The sequence below is a fragment of the Strix aluco genome, chromosome 26, assembly GCF_031877795.1.
Source record: "Strix aluco isolate bStrAlu1 chromosome 26, bStrAlu1.hap1, whole genome shotgun sequence".
NCBI classification, from domain to species: Eukaryota; Metazoa; Chordata; class Aves; order Strigiformes; family Strigidae; genus Strix; species Strix aluco.
The window spans coordinates 8,172,125-8,190,122 of record NC_133956.1 but is presented as its reverse complement, the minus strand read 5'-3'; the positions used below and the strand labels follow the sequence as shown (position 1 = coordinate 8,190,122).

Here is a 17,998-nt window from a genome sequence, read left to right as displayed (position 1 = left end):
AAGTGCAGGTTAGGGGGGACCTGCTCCACTGTCCACAGCCCCAGAGGGAGGGTTCTGACATTGTGATCTCTGACAGATGTTTGTCTGACCAGTTCTTAAAGACTTTCAGAGACAGTGATGTCACATCCACCTCAACAACCTTAACTACTGAGAAAGTTTTCCATGATATGTCACTTCATTGCTAACTCCCCATTTCTTTCACCAAGGAGTGAACCTTCTGGGTCTTTTTTGAGGTCCCAGACATTCCACACTGGCACTAAACATATTTTCCTATTTCAGTTTGTGCATGAAAAAAATTAAATAACAGAAATGTAAGATCAAGGTATTTTCAATAATTTTCATGCTCTTTATTTGGTAGTATTTCTGCACTGGCTAGTCTATTAATGATAAAATGTGTAAAAGTTATTTCAGATAAATTGTCGTCTTTCTACGGTTCACCAAAAGCATAGCTTCAAAGGCAGTATTCGTGAAACATCCACAGAACTCACATATGCACTATGTCTTCTGTGCCCTGCTGCTAATGGTCAGGCTGTGTCACACAACTTCTGAAGACGTTAGAGGTTTTATCAATTTCAAAAGGATAGAATACATGCCATAGAAAATGTAGACATCAGATCCTGTTCTCCAGAAACTTTCGCAGCCTACATAAATTGTTAATAATATACAGCAGAAATACTGATGTGCTGCAAATAGGCCCTCATTTTCCTCCCATCAGTTACAAAGGCATGACAGAGTTGCGTAATACGTGTCATCTCAGCATACAAACTCATCTCACTGGTTCATACTCCTTCACTCGTTACAAAGCTTCATGTGTTGATCTTACATACACAAATGATCACTGTAGAGACCACAGACAAGTTCTGTTATGGGATATAGAATTCCAGACAGAAAGTACCAAATTGGCAAGAAGTCCCCAGTTACATGCACAGCACAGGGTAGCAGCGGAGATGGCAATTACCACTCCATACTTGGGAATAAAAGCACAGGAAGTTTCCAGGTAGGCTGCAGGATTGCACAGGGGTCAGTAACACAACAGGAGAGGCTCAAGACAAACACTTTTTGAAATGTATTAGTTTTTGGAAAGCCTGTTTAAATTCTTCATTAAAAGCTGTGTAAATGACTGGATTGATCAATGAGTTTAAGTAACCTAACCATGTGAAAAAGTCCAGCAGGATGGGATGAAACCAACAAGCATCTTGGCAGATCGGCAGGACTAGGGACATGACAAAAAAAGGCAGCCAGCAGAAAATGAAAGCTCCCAGAATAATGCCTAAAGTTTTGGTGGCTTTTCTTTCTCTTGCAGCAGAAATTCTTTTCCTTTCCAGGACACTGTCTGCAAGTTTTATTTTAACATGATTGATAAATATTGGGGATCCCCCTGAATGGGAATGCCCCTCTTGAAGGCTAGCATTAATGGAGCAGAGGGAAGACCCAGCAGAGCCGGTAATCAGATGTGCAGTAGTAAAACGTTTCCCGTATAATGAGGGTGGCTTCAGAATCCTGGATCGAGCTGCTGCATAAATTCTACCATATAATATCAGGAGGAGCACAGTTGGGATGTAGAAAGCTCCACAAGTGGAATAAATTGTGTAGGAAATTTGATCTGTGTTGACAGTACACTTTGCAATTTCTTCATGAGCTTTCACTTGCCTCCAGAAAAATGGTGGCACAGAAATACTAATAGATATCATCCAGACCACGGCAATCATGAGTGCTGCTCGGCCAGCAGTCCGGCGTTTGGCATATTCCAAAGCGTCTGTGATAGCCCAGTATCTGTCCAGTGCAATAACACAGAGGTGTAGGATTGAGGCTGTGCAGCACGTGATGTCTGAGGATAACCAGATATCACACAACACTTGGCCGAAGGCCCATGTGTGGGTGACAGTGTAAGCAATACTGATGGGCATTACTAGGACAGACACCAAAAGATCAGTCACTGCCAAGGAGCCAATGAGGTAATTCGCAGGTGTGTGGAGCTTTCTAGTCAGAAAAATTGTAATAACAACAAAAACGTTTGCAAGGATTGTTGCCAAAGTTATAACAGACAGAAGGACTGACAGTGAAATCTTCAGCCCTAGTAGGGTCCTTTCATCCAAAGCCAGTGGTGTTTCAGTGAAATTTAATGACCTATTTGCTGAGCTCTGGAGAGAGAGCTCTGCTGAATGGTTATACTGAGTCATCCTCTGCTCTGATTTCACTTTTCACTTTCCAGTGTAATCTTTCTGGGACAATGAAGAAAGATGCTTACTTTTTTGCTGAAATAGAACTTTTCAAACTAGAGTCCAACACTGAAGAAATATTAACTTGTTGAAAACTTCAGCTTACACAGTAGATGAGGTATTCTCCTAAGCTAGATCTTCCATCACATCAATGACTTCATTGTTAAAGCAAAATGTTAACATAATCATCCAGACACGATTCTGGTGTATGGCAATACAAGCAGTACTGTAAGTGGTGGGAATTTAGGTGTTTTACATTTTCCTCTTGTGGATGACTAAATCATTCTTTATTATCTTTTATTCACACCTCCTTTCTGAACTAATCTCTTGCAAAGCTGCATAAATCAATACTGAAGAGTGAGAGGCCTAAAAAGAAACATCTGGGCATGTAATTGATGCCCCAGTGCCTGGGACAAAGCTGTCCTCAAGAGTATTTTCCCTTCCTCTCTAATAGCTGAATGTCATGTTTTTGATATTTATAAGGGACACTTTATTAGTAGAGTGCCCAAGATATAAACCAACACTGTCTGGATTCCTTCTGTAAACATAATTTCTGCCAGAGTTGTAAATCAAGACCTCTTTTTGAAAAGCGCAGAGCTCTCCTTTCATTTATTCCTCCAGACCATTCAGGTTTTCGATTCAACATTCAGCCTTCAAATGCTGAAGTCAGGTGTTGGGCACCAGAATTCAATGCACGGGTGCTGAAGCTCACAGCACGTTCCAAGTACTGAGACGTTCCTGATCGTGCACATGGTGAATGATTGTCACGACTTAGGGAGTGGTGATTCCCTCAAGAGAGGAAGTATAGACTGGTTCAGGGATCTGGAAAAAGAAAGCGCATGTTTTAGTCCAGAATGGTGATACAAGAGTTGTGGAAGTTGAGGTATCACAGTACACAATCTACAGGCTTTCCATGCATTTCTTTAGATTCACTTAGTGTAACCTGAAATCTTTACAAACCTGAATAAAACATCCTAAGAGAGATTTTCTTGAGACCTTTCACTCGGATCCACCCACGAGTACCAGAATGTCACTTACATTATGCCAGCCCAAGTTTTCTTGAAAGGGATCCTGAATACGGGTCATGAATGGCTTTGAAGCATGCTGTGAGGGCTAAGAGAGACGCCAAACTTCTCCAAGAAGATAGTCACCAGGCCAGCCTCCTCCCAACCACCAAGGAAAAACTGGTACAGTTTCATGCCATCTGACACAGAACCGAGAGTCATTTGGTTAGGAATCTGTGGAGCAAGAGCATTGTATATTCTAGGTGAAACACTAACACTTTGGTGTCAAACAGCCTCTCTTGAGCTCCTGAATCCTAACACAAGAAACAACACTTTTCAGTTTTGCATGTTTGATTTTTTTATGAACATTCATCACCTGTGAGTCAAACTCATTTTTAGAGATGCTTTTTCTTTTGAGGTGTATTTTTCCAGTAAGGCAACCTAGAAGAATCTTGTATTTCACACTAGACTATTACTTTCTTGATTTTATTTTTCCAGAAAGGCTAACCTCTCTTCCTAATGACTATTTTTGTGACACTGAGCAAAGGTTCAACTTACAAGAATTTTTGAAGATAAGAATGGCCATAGTGACCGAAGGCCATCAGATCCAGTCACCTGTCTCCGACAACGACCCACACATTCAGCTCAACCCTGTGGCCTTTTTCTGATGCTTTCCCAACTCTGATACATTCTTTTTGAGACAGAGGGACCAGAACCACAAACAGTGCTGAGGATGTGGATACACCATAGGTTTATACTGCAGCATAATGGTATTTTCTGTTCTCTTCTCAATTTCTTTCCTAATAATTCCTGAGATTTACTTTGCTTTTTTAATCATTACATAGCCCTGATCTGACATTTCCACAGCACAGTCCCAATTAATATAATTCTGAAGCCATGAATGGTAACGTCAGCATTTTTTCCTATTTGATCACTTTTTGCATCTGTCCGTATTGTATTCCTTCCCCCACTTTTTAACTAAGGTTCTTTGCAACTCTGCACAGTCAGTCCTTGTCTTTATTACCCTGAAGAGCTTTGTTTCATCAGCAGATGTCATCACCCCGCTATTCATGTACTTTCCAGATCACTTAATACGTTGGGTAGTATGAGCCTTCTTTATTTACCTTCTTTAAGAGTCTCTGACAAAGGGCCTTGTCAAAAGTCTGTTGAGAGCCCTAGTAATTATATCAGTTGGACTTCACCCAATCCATATACTCATCAGCTTTTCTTAATTACTTCAACAGATTTGTGATGCAGAACTTATCACTGTACTATGTGTACAGTGATACTGTTTATTATAATTTCTGCAAACTGGCTAGGTACAGACAGCAGGCTTATGGATAGGCAGTTGCACAGATCCCTTTGGAAATTGGTATCACAGCGGCTTGCAGTTGGCAAGTGCAAAGGGAGTTTTAAGTAGAGGTTGACTGACAGCCCCTGCTGACCCCGCTGTGCTTTGGATCTTGTGTTGCATCAAACTCTTTAGCTGAGCACTGTCTGATAGTGAAGATTTGTTGTTCACTTTGGCCAGAAACAAAGGTTCCACTTGTAAACATCCTCCAAAATCTCTTTTGTGAACAGGGATGCTAAAGTTAATCTAGTTTATCCATGAGAAATTTCCTTTATCTTCTCCAGGGTTTTCCCATCCCCTTCCCATCCCTTTAACTCTCTGACTCAGTAATAGCTCACTTCAGAGCTGTCACCTTTAGAGTCTAAGAAATCTCTTTACCTGAACACTGAGCTGATCACACATTCCACGCAGGCGAAAATCTAAACCAAAACCACCAGACAGACTGATTAGCAATATTAAAGACAATGACTGTATTACTTAAAAACTGAAGCCAAGTCCAGTCTTGATTTCAGTTACTGAGAAAAGTCACATTGAGCCTTTCCCATATGTTGCAAGTATCGGCCATTGCTCAGCACTAGAACAATTCCAGCAATGTGAAATAAAACAAAGTGCACATCACGCACCCACCTGTATACGAACAAGCCCATTAGTAGTCCTGTTGCTTCCAACAGCTGTCAGTCACTGTGGAAAAAAAAAATCTGATGTGAAACATGGTATTTGCAGTGAAATGAACTAGTCTAGAGTTCAAATAAGTTATTAATCTTCAACATAGCAGTAAACAGGACAGCCTGACACTGGGAGAAAGTCTTACTGAAACCAAACAATGAGTCAACTGAATTAATTTTTATATATTTTTATATATAAATGATGCTTTCCTCTGATGTGATCACCAAAGGAAAAGAACCATTTTTTTACAAAAATGCTCCAAGTCAGGTGTTTATCATGTGCTCAGAAAGAGTGCATTGGCTGTTTCCTGCCCTACAAATAAGGCTACCATGACTGAAAGTCATTTTCAAAAGTAACTCCAGGTCAGGTTTCTGAACCCCACGACAGACGTATCTTGTAGGATTTCTGCTGGGGTCCTCAAAACCTTAAGTAGCATATATTAAGTTTAATAAAATCCTGCACTTGTGAATACATACAAAGTCTTTTGATTCTGTGTCTTTCACCATGAAATACATACAGCACGCTGAGCAGCTGTGATCCATTCTGACTGGCAGGGCGGCGTCTATCAGAGATGTATCAACAGTCGTGCAAGGCAGCTAGTCAGTATTGCTCATTGTTTTCAGAATAAAACAAATTATGAGAGTGTGTGGGCCTAACAGAATTTTTGTTCCCTGTTTAGAGCTTTATCCTGTGCTGACATTAACATATATTCCCCATGTGCTAAATTATCACCAGGGGCTATATACTTACGCAGAATAAATAGTCAAAATAATCCTTCCCTTACAAGCAGTAAGGTGTCACTATGCAGTATAATATATGGAACTGTAAAATATATGTGCATAATTTAAAAAAACTAAACACAATGTAGTATCTAACCAGAACTGTGAGCCACTTCAGCTTGGTTAGAAGCTCTTGGGCTCCGTGAACAAAACCTGCAGGCAGCGCTCTGCTTCAGGATGTGCACGACGTCAGACAGGATGGTCACAAATGGTTCTTAAAATCTATAGCTCCTCTCTTGCAATGATATAATTTCATATACTATAAATAACCATTACATTCAATGGACTATGGAAAACACACAGTTACATGCTTACATATGTGTTTAGGAATCAGGGACTCAATCTACTTTTAAAAGTCTCTCTGAATGTACTTCCCTGCGATGCCGGTTCCAGACACTGTTACTGTGTGAGTTGGTGACCACTACCATTGACATAATAAAAAAAAATTAGTAATGGGACTCCAGTTAGAATTAGTATATAAGGATGTAATGAATCTTAGTTACCATCTAGCTAAAATGAATGCCTTCCCAATAATTTTTCAATTAAGTTACCTTTTACTCAAGAAAAATTCCTGAATAGAGGTAAATGATTTTCCTGTTGAAAAAAAGAAAAAAAAAAAATCATTTGCTTAAACTACACACACTGAAGAAAAATAACATTAAATCTCAAACAGTCATTAAATCACATCAGGTACAAGGTCATATATATAGTTACATATTAAGGAAAACAGAACGCAGATGCACAGGCATACCCATCCTGGAACACTGGGAGCCCAGGAGGAGGAAGAGGCCACCCGGCATGCTCAGCTGCGAGCAGCCTCCCCGGGGACGTGTTGCCCAGGCGGGGTTTGCATGATCTCCGGAACAGGAGGAGTACTGGGTAGAACCCCATGATGTTATCACCTCTAGATATTATTGTCGACTTCAGTATGTGCAATTTACAGTCTGGGGAACTGCAGGCCACAGCTGTGGTGCCTGAAGTTATGTTTACAGTGCTGAAGGCAGCAGCCTGCTGATGCCTCTGGCCCCCCAGCAGGCAGGACATGGTCGGGTTTTCACCCACACTTCTCAAGGTGGAAATCCCCTCAGGCGAGTTGGCTGCATCAGCAGTGCCCTTGGCCTGTCTCTTCTTGGGCTTCACCTGGTGCCCTTGGCCATGGGCTGTGGGTATTTTTGCAGTTCAAAGTGCCTGAAATAAATTGAAGGTGATGTCACAGTCTACCAGAGCGAGGTTTTCAGCGCACAGCATGTGTGACACACAGTGCTCAGCTCGGGGCAAACCGCAGGGCTGTGCTGGGTGCTCGCAGGCAAGGCTTCCTGCAAGAGCAGTCGGGAACAGCAGAGAGGAAAGGAGGAGGCCAAACCTGTCCTCGGTTTATCCACGCCACTGTCCCCAGAGCGGTGCGCGGGTTTGGATGTCGAGGGAGGATGGGGCAAACGTAGACCCGTGCAGTGAGGATGATGAGAAACCGAGGCACAGAGTGACCCTGGAGTGAAGATATTTGACAGTGATGCTACAACCACAGCAAAGAGCACAGCCACCAGAGCCTCTTCTGTAGCCAGTGGAGAGCGACCAGCTCTAAGCTGCAGGACGAGAAGAGCCCAGGACTCTGCCACGGCCTCTCTCCTGCACCCCAGGTGTGATCGGGGCTGGCCGGGTCAGCTCCTGTGTCCACACCTTCCTAGGAAAGTCCAGGAGGTGAGATGTGAATAATGTCTTGATACCCTGGAGAGATTGGAGACATTCTTTTTCATTCATCAAAATGAATGAAAAATAATTTAATCACAGGAAAGAGTATTTCAATGGAGAGACAATTTGAGGCAGTGCAGTGCTGTTTCACTTAGCAGAAAGCTCAGTTCAGGTCTGGAAGATGAAGCGAGGCACGTATTCAATGTGAAAAGAGAACACGCTTTAGCTGTTGGTGATAAGCACTGGGACTGCTTCACACTTCTGGGTCCTTACTTAGAACCAGTACTTCTTTGGAAAAGATGCTTTGCGTTCCAGCTCTGCAGTTAAACTAACGCAGCAAGGGCGAGGCAGCAGGGGAGGGTCTCTAGCCTGGTTAAGTTGGAGGAGAAACCAAGCCCAGAACTGTGCCAAGGCAGGTAAAGCGGCAGCAGGAGCTGCCTTAGGCCAGGGTGCCATCCTGTGGGCTCTGCGGGTGCGGAGCTGCGCCCTGCACCGAGACACCCCAGGGCTGCCGGGGACACTCAGGCCAGCGTGTAAACGAAGTCATGACACCTTTCTGTCCCTTCTGGAGCACAGCTACCATCTCTGGAGAACAGGGTGATGATTCTTGCTGACAGCAATTTTATGGTGCAGCTGACAACAGTTTCTGACAATGCTCAGCTGCAAGGAGAACGCTTCGGTGCAGCCCTGCAGATCTGTGCTGAAGTGAGGTAAATGGGGCACACAAAAATGAGTACGTTGAAATGAAAATACAGAATTTGCTCTTTCACCGAATAGAACAGGAAAACAGAAGAACAAGATGAAATGCCTTTTAGTAAGTTGAATGTTTCCTTTACATTCACACTGGAGTTTGAGGACTTAGGGAATTCATTCTGTCCCCTTGTAGCTGGGTAACAACCAGGGGAATTGCAAAGGGAGGGCTGAGAACAGAGCTAAATTTCAGCCAACTACTGAAAACCCATTTGCTCTCCCATCTTTTTGTAACTGATTCTAATTTTTCATTTGAATGTAGAAACTGCTATCTCGCCTAAATAAAGCAGGTATATTCTATCATGCTGAAACCCTGACCAGTAATGAAGCTACTCCCTGTGTGAGCTGACAAACACCAGATGGCACTAACAGGAATCACACCTTTGAAAGATACATTTCATAGAACTCAAAAAAGGGGGAAATTTTTTAATAAGTTCTTGCATATTTGGGACAATTGACTCAAGCATGCAGCATAAGAGTAACTGCGGAGTCCAATCTGGAGACGAGAACCCTGTTCAAACATCATGAGACACATTTAGAATAAGCTAGAGGAATTCGCCAGTCTGTAGATCATAATCAAGCCAGGATGCAGCTCCTGGGAGAAAAACAAGACAATGCAATAGTGGGTTGCACTGAAAGCAATGAGATCCACAGAGAAGGTACAGTCTGTGGAAAAATCAAAAAATTGGTAAAATCTGTAAAATGTAATGCTAGTAGGTTTGTATGCATCAGTATAAAGTACTGGATATGCTGCAAAAGTAACCATAGTCCTAACCAGTTTCCGAGCTTTGGATTAAGCTGCCTGAAATACATAACATTTTGCAAAAGCTATAAATAAAACAGAATAAACCTGACAGGAAATAAAATATGCATGTGCCTTGCACAATAAAGTAGGATCAGGCTGCACTATGTACTGAAAAGACTGTCACGTTGCCATCACAAAAAAAGAATAAAAATTATGGGGGGGGGGGGGGGTGTTTAGTTTAAGAACCGTAATGGGAGCTTGGTACTTGCTGTGCATATGCCTGAACTAAGGTGCCATTGGAACTTACAGTCAGCACCTGACCGCAAAGCAGAGTCACATATATAGAAGCAAGTGTCCTCACGTGATGAGGAGATGATTCCAACATTGGCTACACAAGCTGAACTCAGAGCAAACCACGGGGAATCTACAGAAGTGTCCCTGTTGGGAGAGAGGGATGAGCACAACTGCAAGGGCTCATTTGTCTTCTGCGAGGATGGCGAGCTGGGGGGACGCCATGGGTTTGGGGAGAAGCCAAGAGCACCTGCAGGAAGCAGCAACCCTCAAGGCCCAGGAAAGCCACGCAGCACCTGCGGCCAGGTCTTTACTTGCTCCTCTGCTCTCACCCACTGGTGTGCGTGGCAGAGCGTCGGGTCCTACACCTCTGCTCCAGCTCCTCCACCGTCCCATGCTCCAGCCGAGGAGGACTGAGCAAGGCTCAGCTTTGCAGAGCGCAGAACTGCGTTTGCTGGCAGGAGGAAACAGGTACTGCTGGCAGTCTCAGCCTGCCCTCCCTCTGCCACGGGCTGGAGCCAGGGCTGTGTGCTCGGGGCTGACAGCTCAGGGCCCTGCTGGAGGTGAATTCCCACCACCCTCGTCCCAGGCACTGCAGGCACCGGCCAGTGTAGGCGTGTGCATCCGGACACATCCCCAGCCCTGCTCACACCTCTGTGCATCTGGGGAGGGGTTTTCACTTACTGATTTGACCCTGACATTCTACACAGGATCCTGATTCCTGATTTTTGCAGACACCTGTGTTAGGAGAATAAACGATTAAAAATTCTTCAGACTCTGAGCTGAATCAATAAGACCATGAGTTTGCACCTGAATTTCTCATGTGTTTAGGGAGTAGCAAGGCCACTGTTACCGGCCAGACTGGTTATTCTGATTATTCAAGATGCTTTTGAGATCTCAGGTGTACTTCGCATCATCACCAAACAACTTTTTAGTACTGGAACATATTTCAAGAAGCAGAGCTCTAATACTCCAGTCATAGCTAGTTTGCACCCTCCTGACCTTTGCCCCGAGATGTCTTCACCGGTATTTCTGAAGTCAGTGGGCTGTTGCACTTAATGAGTTGTCCAGCCAATGCAGGGAAATTACAAACCTCAAATACCATAAGTATAGATTAACTGTTGATCAATAACACTGCATTGTGTTGGTCATAATACAATGAACTGTACATTTTCTAAGCTTTTTATTAGAAAAAAGTGTTTTATTTGCTTTATTACGTTAGATCTATACTGATGTATGACTTCTGTTTGCTACGGATATAACATTTTCCACTGGTTATAAAATCAGTAATATGAGCACTGTTTTCAACATTCCTCTCCTTGCCCCCTATCACAAAATAAGAAAGTTAAGGCAGGATTCATCACAGTCCACTCAGACATCTAAAACTCAGTCAGAGCTGGTGAGCCCTGACAGGCAGCTGAGCCCTTCAGGCTGAGCATCTCTCTTCACTGACTGTAAGGGGAGCTGGTACAAAAGAGTTCATGTTTCTAGAGGAGCATACATGACACCGCCGATGTTCACTCCAGCGTGGCTCATGCAGCACCACTAAATCTCTAATGCTAGGATTACCGTGACTCTTTCAAAACAGATATGCCCACTTTGTTTCTTTGATATAGAGAACAGTACTCTACATGAAATTGTATACAAAACATTTCCCATTTTAAACAAGCAATTGTGATAACTGACAAGCAAATATTGGCAATATTTAACACCTTCTCTCCCTTCTCCCCACCTTCTATTTTTGCTCAGCTTTCAACTAAGTATTGATATTTTTTCTCTCTTGCCCTTATAGATAGCCAACATGTATTAGCTATCCAACCCATTGCTAACTACCAAGTTACAACTTCTGTTACACCTTATAACTAAGTATTACTTACCAAAGAGAAAGGTTGGGATTTAGTGGGCAGTGATGCTGGCAAATACTACACTGCAAAAATACACCCTACAGTATGGTATCAGTAATTTCTCTGGAGGAAGCAGGGGCTAGAGCACTTAGCTCTGGCATTGCTTAGACTCCCTCAGCCATAAAGTTTCTGATGACAAACATGCACAATGCAGAATCTCCAATAAACTTTTTCTTTCTCATATTTCCTCTCCCATTATTATTCGATGTCATACAGTAAGTGGAATTGTAAGGGCCAATGAAATACAGTGCGGTGTGAGATTGTAGTGCAGACTGTGTCCAGGTGCCTGCGGGGTGGGATCTGGGACAACCAGAGTGACACTGACTCTGATCTGGATGGTCTAACTGATGCAGAAGGCCTGACCTGGCACGTCTGACATTTGAAGAGTAGTTAATCATCTCAGGCTCCCTCTATGGAAATTACTTTCCCCTCCTGTCCTAGAAGCCTGGTTTAGGTGGTGCCCATTTCTCTCCGTTACCCGCAAAGGAAGCCTGCAGTGACTCTGGCACTTAAAAGCCCAACTCGAACCCAGCAGCCTTGCTGGAGTCTGGAGGCAGTGCTGGACAGCAGGAGAGCTGGAGCAGGGATGGGAGATTGGCCAGGGGTGGCCGGAGTACCTGCCCCAAAGTACTGGAGCCTGTTTAGAAAAGGATGGGGAATCACTGTTACAGCTTCCTACAGAGTGCCTCTAGACTGCTTTCAGACTCAGGGACTCTTCCAAGTGTTTAATGATGTTCTAATTCCTTTATTTTTAAGTCAACAAAATGTTAGCTTTCATTCAATGGAGCAATGGGAATTAGGCTCATACTGAGGGCTCTGGAAAAGCCCAGTGCATTCAAAGAAGTCCACAGTGCTCAAACCCTGACACTTTCAAAATCAGCTGGAATCTCTAATGATAAATGCTGGAAAGAGATCCAGAGAGGGAAGAGTTCTTGCAGGTCTCATCCAAACTATTCTTGCTCAGTTCAGCACTGCACTGTGCTCTGCAGATCACCCATTGATGCTTTATTTAACTTGGTTTCAGTGTGCTCAGCCATTCCCATGAGACTTCCCCTCTGAGCACAGTGGTCCACTAGAATTTCCCAAGGCCACCAAGTCTCACTTTTACACTTTAGCCATTTTTCCTTGCCTGACCTTTCCCCCAGTCCAGAAGTCAGTAAGAATTACATATTTTCTGAAAAGTGTCCTACAGCTTTGTCTGTAGAGGGATTTGTAAAGCATTGGTTGATATGCTAATACTTGCACTTAAACAGTCAAGCCTTAAAAATACAAGCTATGATGGTAGAATTGATCTGCCCAACTACAGACCTTCGGTTAAATGAGCATACCCCCTTATCGCCAACATAGAGAATGAGGTAGCTTCAAGCACATTGGCCTGTCATGCAGCACTTCCTCACCTGCTAAATAAATTCAAAATGCACATTTGCAGAAACATGGTCTTACACTTCCTGGAAGAAGCACTCACCCACCCTGCTTCACCTTACCCTCTGTCCTGGAGACGTTTCAGGAAGAAACTGGGAACAACTTTTGCTTGAATGACCTCGAGGTGGCAGCCAGATGTGTCAGAGAGCACACAGGGGTTTAATCTACACACATCCAGAATGAAACACGCAGCAATTCTACTGTGATGGGAACAAGGAGGCCCAGTGGTTTCAGTAATGGTTTGGGTGATGAAGTGGATGGCATGCTTCATCCAGTAAAATGACACCGGAGGGGTTTCAGCATACTAGGGAACAGGATAAAGAAGGTTAAAACTCGAGTTTAAGAACATGTTCAAGGAATTTAGTTCAGGTAGAAACGAGCAGCTTCCCTATTGTGTGATGGAGAGTAACCAGCGAGGTAAAAGCTTTGCACCATGTAGGACCAACATGCGCTGTCAGCAGTGTCAGTGATATTGCACCTTGGCAAAATGGCCAAGACGCTGGCAGGGTGGAAGTAGGAATAAGACCTCAAACAGATCTTGTTCCATTTACCTTGGACAAGGCCAAATGGGAGCCCTGTGTTCAGCTTCGGGCACAGTTCCCAAGAAGATACCGACCACACAGAAAGAGATCAGAGGAAAGCGGTGAGAATCATCTGAAAAGTGAATGTATGGGAATAAACTGAATGAACAGCGATGTCTGGGCTAAAAAGGACACAGCTGAGGGAGATGTTCAACAGCCTTTATATGCATGAAAGCCTGCTGCGGAACAGGAAGGAACAATCCGTTCCCCATGGCTGTGACTAATATCACTGAAAGGAGAGGGATTTAACTGCATCGAGGAAGAATGAGCCATTAGGAAAACCTTGCAGATGGTAAGGGTAGTGAACCTCGCAAAGTATCGCTTGGGGACACTGTGACATCTCCATCCCAGAAGCCTTTAAGGACAGGTCAAACAATCTTTCTGGAATGTGATTTCCAATAACCAATTCAGCACTGGGGAAGCAAAATGAATTAGACGAGTCTACCCTGTGTAAAATGGTACAAAAGACAGGAGTTTTTTTCGACTGAAATACAGTGTAAACTTAGCCAATTCAAAATGAACAAAAACCCAAGACAGTGCAAGCTTTGTAGAACATAACATCACAGCTCAGATCTGGAACTGGCTCAGGACTCAGCATTGTGGTACTGTGGTGCTCTACACGGGCAGAGGAATTAAGACAATTTTCATTGCCTTCAAGCACAGACTGGTGAGGAATGACACAGCTGCTTATAACAACTGTCACTGGGTGTCAGTGGGGCACCAGAGCCCCCAGCCTCCACCATTTCAGAGCATGAGCAGGAGGAAGGAACTCCCCATGACTGTGCCAGGTAGGAGCACTGGACCAAAATGTTCTCTTGATAGACTACTGCATCAAGCCCAGCAGCGTTCTTCACAACCCCCTGGCTTTCTGAGTGTTGCTCCCTACTAATTCTCTACCCCCCTCTCTCGCTGCACTCTGAACTTTGTTATACTCCTCTGCCTTCTTACTCACTTTCTAGGATACAGACATAAGATCCCCTGAGACACAATGCTTTTTCCTTTTATTCCTGAACATTTGTAAGGCGCTATGAAGTAGCATCCCCATATATGACCTGTTAAGAGCTCTCCAGCTATAGAAACTGGGCAAATAAGCTGAACAGTTATTGCTCTGACTACAGTGATTATGGCAATGATGCTGCTTATTTTTTCCCTGGTTTAGAATAAACTCCCCTAGCCACCTCGATTTCAGTGAGGTCAGAGATGGTGAAATTTCTAAATTCTCCTCTGCACAACGTTTCTGTGCTCATATAGGGTTGGTAATGGGCAGGTTGGGAACTGGCAGGACGGACAGAAGGAACATCTCAGACGAGTCCTGCACTGCAGCTCTGGGGATCACGGAGGGGGGATTACAAACTTGTGTGCACTCCGAAGGATGTCTCTCATTACATGCATCTGAGTGCATCGCCAAGGGGGCAGAAAGGGATCTTTACTCAAAAGGCAGAGGAAAAATCAGTCAATTTTTTATGCTAACTTTTTATATCAGGATGGTTCCTCTCAGAGCTGTATGTAGGACAACTCTAGCTAGGCAAACGGCTCCAAGACGACTGCATCGCCTTGCTGCGTACATGCCAGAAGAGAGTGATCTTTGCCACTGGATTTTGTTCTGCATTTAGGTGAGGACAATGCACAGCCATCACACTTACTGTGTGTTAGACACTGAAAGAGCCAGGCCCCTCACATCTTCCTGCATTTTGATATGTCTCAATTTAAGAAATATTCTTCCCAGATTTCTGAGAAAGCTGCAAACCAGCATTGTTCACACCACAGAGAAGGTTTGGGATTTTTTTCCATTTCCTTATTCTCTGCCATTTACTCACACATGTCTGCATTACACATGCTCAATTTTTATCTCCTCCCAGCCCATAGGGAGTGACCATCAGCTGCAAAGGAGACAGAACAATCTGTGATTTCAGGAAAAATGGATGAGTGATGACTGGTGAGGATGGTGGTCTGAGACCATCAGCATCTGGGGGTAAATGGGAAAACCTGAAAATGTTACAAGCAACATGAAAAAAAATGGATTGACAATTTTTTTTATATTTGTCATTTTAATATTTGAGAAGCATGCATGATGTACAGCCTGAATCCTTCGCTATGATGCCACCTTAACTTTGGGAAGAACAAAAGCAAATTTGTCTTGAGAAACCTCACAGATCTCAGCCACTGCTTCCTGGAATAATCTGTTTAACACTCCTTCGACAGAAGTTCCTGTGATGAGGAAGTTACAATTACTGGCAAGCTATTCCCACCACTCTGAGGTCCGTTGTCCACTTAGTTATGTGAAGGAAGTTTCTTCCTTGGGGTTTACATCAGGCTCACAACTGGGAAAGGGACTGTCTTTGTCCTCTGGGGAAACGTTATTCTCCTTGAAGTCCTTGTTCAAGTCTCACACATTGCTGCCCAACAGTATCCTGGAAACACCAGGACCACCTCATGATCTCGGGGCAATGCTGGCAGTCCTTGTCCTTGAGTGGCTCCTGCTCTTTGCTGCAGGATGAAAGCTCATCCCCAACGTGTTTCACATTCGTCATTTGCTGCCACACATGACATGATGGCAGCGCATCGGCTACAAGCGAGAGAACGGTGTGCTTTGCCCTGGAAATCCTGGCATTCACCCCAGCAGGTACATAAGCACGGAAGGGTGAGGGCTTCAGGAGTACAACATTACAGTGGAGGCTCCTGGCTTTGTGTGAGCACCTAAAGGGAGGTGACATTTGGTCACCATCATAACTGAAGCAGGAGTGAGGAAGAAGCCAGGCAGCGGGGTCACTGTGGCACACAAACCAGGATGCTTCGGGATGATGCTGGGACAACCACAAGACAAATTGCAGAGCCGTGGTCACCCAAAGCTTTCCCCAGAGCAATCCACATACATTTACACCTTTAAAGTGGTCTCTTCATTTAGCCAATACCACCTGGGGAAGAGACCTGCAATAGCCATTTAAACCCCTGAATTCCCTGGGCCAGCAAAGCCTCCCCCTTCAGACGAACGCGCACGAGAAACGCCCGTGTCCGGCGCCGCTGGGACCCGGCTCCCCGCGCTCAGCCAGGGCTCGGGAGGGCGATGCCCACGAGGGAGCTTTGCTCGCCACATCCACCGGCGCCAGCGGGCCGGGGCGATGCCACCGCAGGCCCCGGCCTCCACCTCCCGCCCCCCGCCCCGCTCCCCGCGCTGGCACCGGCCTCCGGCGGCGGGTCCCGGGGCGGCGACCAGCCTGTGCCCGGAGCCGCCGGGGCGCGGGCTCGGCCTCGGCCGCAGCGTCGGGGCGACCGGCGGGGCAGGACCCGAGCGCCCCTTCCCCCCCCGGCGGGGCGGCGGCACAAACTTCCGCCGGGACCCCGCGGGCGCCCCCCCCGCCCGGCCGGGCCAAGCGGCGGCGGGAGCCCGCCCCGTCGGCGCGGAGGCAGCGCCCGGCACCCCCCGGCCTCGCCCCGGCGGCCCCCACTCACCGGCCGTCCCGTCGCCGCCGTCCCGCTCCCGCCCGGCTCTGCCAGCGCCCGCCCTAAATACCGGCGGCCCCGGCTGGGCTCGGCTGCGCCGCCGCCGCCGCGCGTCCCGCTCCGCTCCGCGCCGCTCCGCTCCCCCGCGGGGCCCGGCCGCTCCTCGGGCGCGGCGGCGGCGGCGGCAGCGTCTCGCTCAGCCGCGGGGGCCGGGCCGGGGCTGAGCCCGTCGGGCTGGGTCGGGGCGAGGGGCCCCCGCGCCCGGGACGCGCCCGCCGCCGCCTGCCGGGGGAGCGCCGGGGGTGGGGAGGGGGCTCGCACCCTCCTCCGGGGTGATCCCGGCACCGGACCCCGCTCCGCCAGCCCGGGCCTTGTCCCCGGTGCCGGGAGACATCGCTCCGGCAGCCGGCGGGGCCGCAGCCCCTCGCGTTATTTCGGGCGATGTGGAGAGAACGGGGATGCCCTGAAAGGCACCGCAGGCACCAGCCCTGGCCAAGGGGGGGCTGAGCTGGGCAGGATGGGCTCCACCGGGCAGCGGCAGGGACCCCCGCACCGGGCCACCGCCGAGCCGGGGCTCTTGGCCCCCCGGCAGCACCGACCCAAACCCGGGAGAGCCGCAGCGTCAATTCCGGCTCTTCTGAGAGGGGCACTTAGTGGGTTTTAACTGGTTTTAGTCGCTAATGAGAAACAAAAGCTGTTTTTTCGGAGAAGCAGTCACTGTGCACACTGGACAAAACATTTATATAAAAGCGACTCAACTAGAGCCAAGGTCTTGAAGGAGCAATGCTGAAGTCACAGCCCCTCTGCGGTATCATTTAGCCTTACATAGATTTTTAATTAGCCATTGCCAACCAGCTGTCTCCATTCCCCTCTGGCAGCTAATTTACACGTTGGATTATTTTCAAAAACCAGATAATCTCCTGATTTCTGAACACTTAGGACCACTGATAGCCAGGCTCTGCCGGCTGCGCCACGTCGTTCTCTGTGTGATGGGCTGAAACTCATTTGTGGCTGCGCCTGGGTCTGCCCTGAGGTCAGCCTCGGAAGAAATTTCATGCTCTCTCCAAATATTTCAGAGGGTTTTGTCCCAAGTTCCAACACCTCAAACAGCTGGCTACTCCCAGGAGCAGCAGCATTTCAGCTATTCTCCATTGCC

The 17,998-nt window shown here is 46.3% G+C and overlaps 1 protein-coding gene across 3 annotated transcripts; it reads right to left on the bottom strand.

Annotated features, from left to right (window-relative positions):
* Window positions 1–325: 325 nt before the first annotated feature.
* On the bottom strand, window positions 326–16,962 carry HTR1D (5-hydroxytryptamine receptor 1D). Of its 3 annotated transcripts, none has more exons than XM_074850713.1 (6): window positions 16,852–16,886; window positions 7,383–7,505; window positions 6,571–6,613; window positions 5,202–5,255; window positions 3,258–3,457; window positions 326–3,041 (listed from the first exon to the last, which is right to left on the bottom strand). In XM_074850713.1, exon 6 carries the CDS (start codon window positions 2,178–2,180, stop codon window positions 1,044–1,046), a length of 1,137 nt encoding a protein of 378 aa, XP_074706814.1. In that variant the 5' UTR covers window positions 2,181–3,041; window positions 3,258–3,457; window positions 5,202–5,255; window positions 6,571–6,613; window positions 7,383–7,505; window positions 16,852–16,886; the 3' UTR covers window positions 326–1,043. The 3 variants fall into 3 exon arrangements, with proteins under 3 accessions (XP_074706814.1, XP_074706813.1, XP_074706815.1); XM_074850712.1 differs by having other exon boundaries at window positions 3,258–3,423; XM_074850714.1 differs by lacking the exon at window positions 7,383–7,505 and having other exon boundaries at window positions 3,258–3,423; window positions 16,852–16,962.
* Window positions 16,963–17,998: the final 1,036 nt, after the last annotated feature.

Excerpts from the sequence above, each read along its gene's own strand:
- HTR1D (XM_074850714.1), bottom strand. The coding sequence starts at position 2,180 with ATGACTCAGTATAACCATTCAGCAGAGCTCTCTCTCCAGAGCTCAGCA.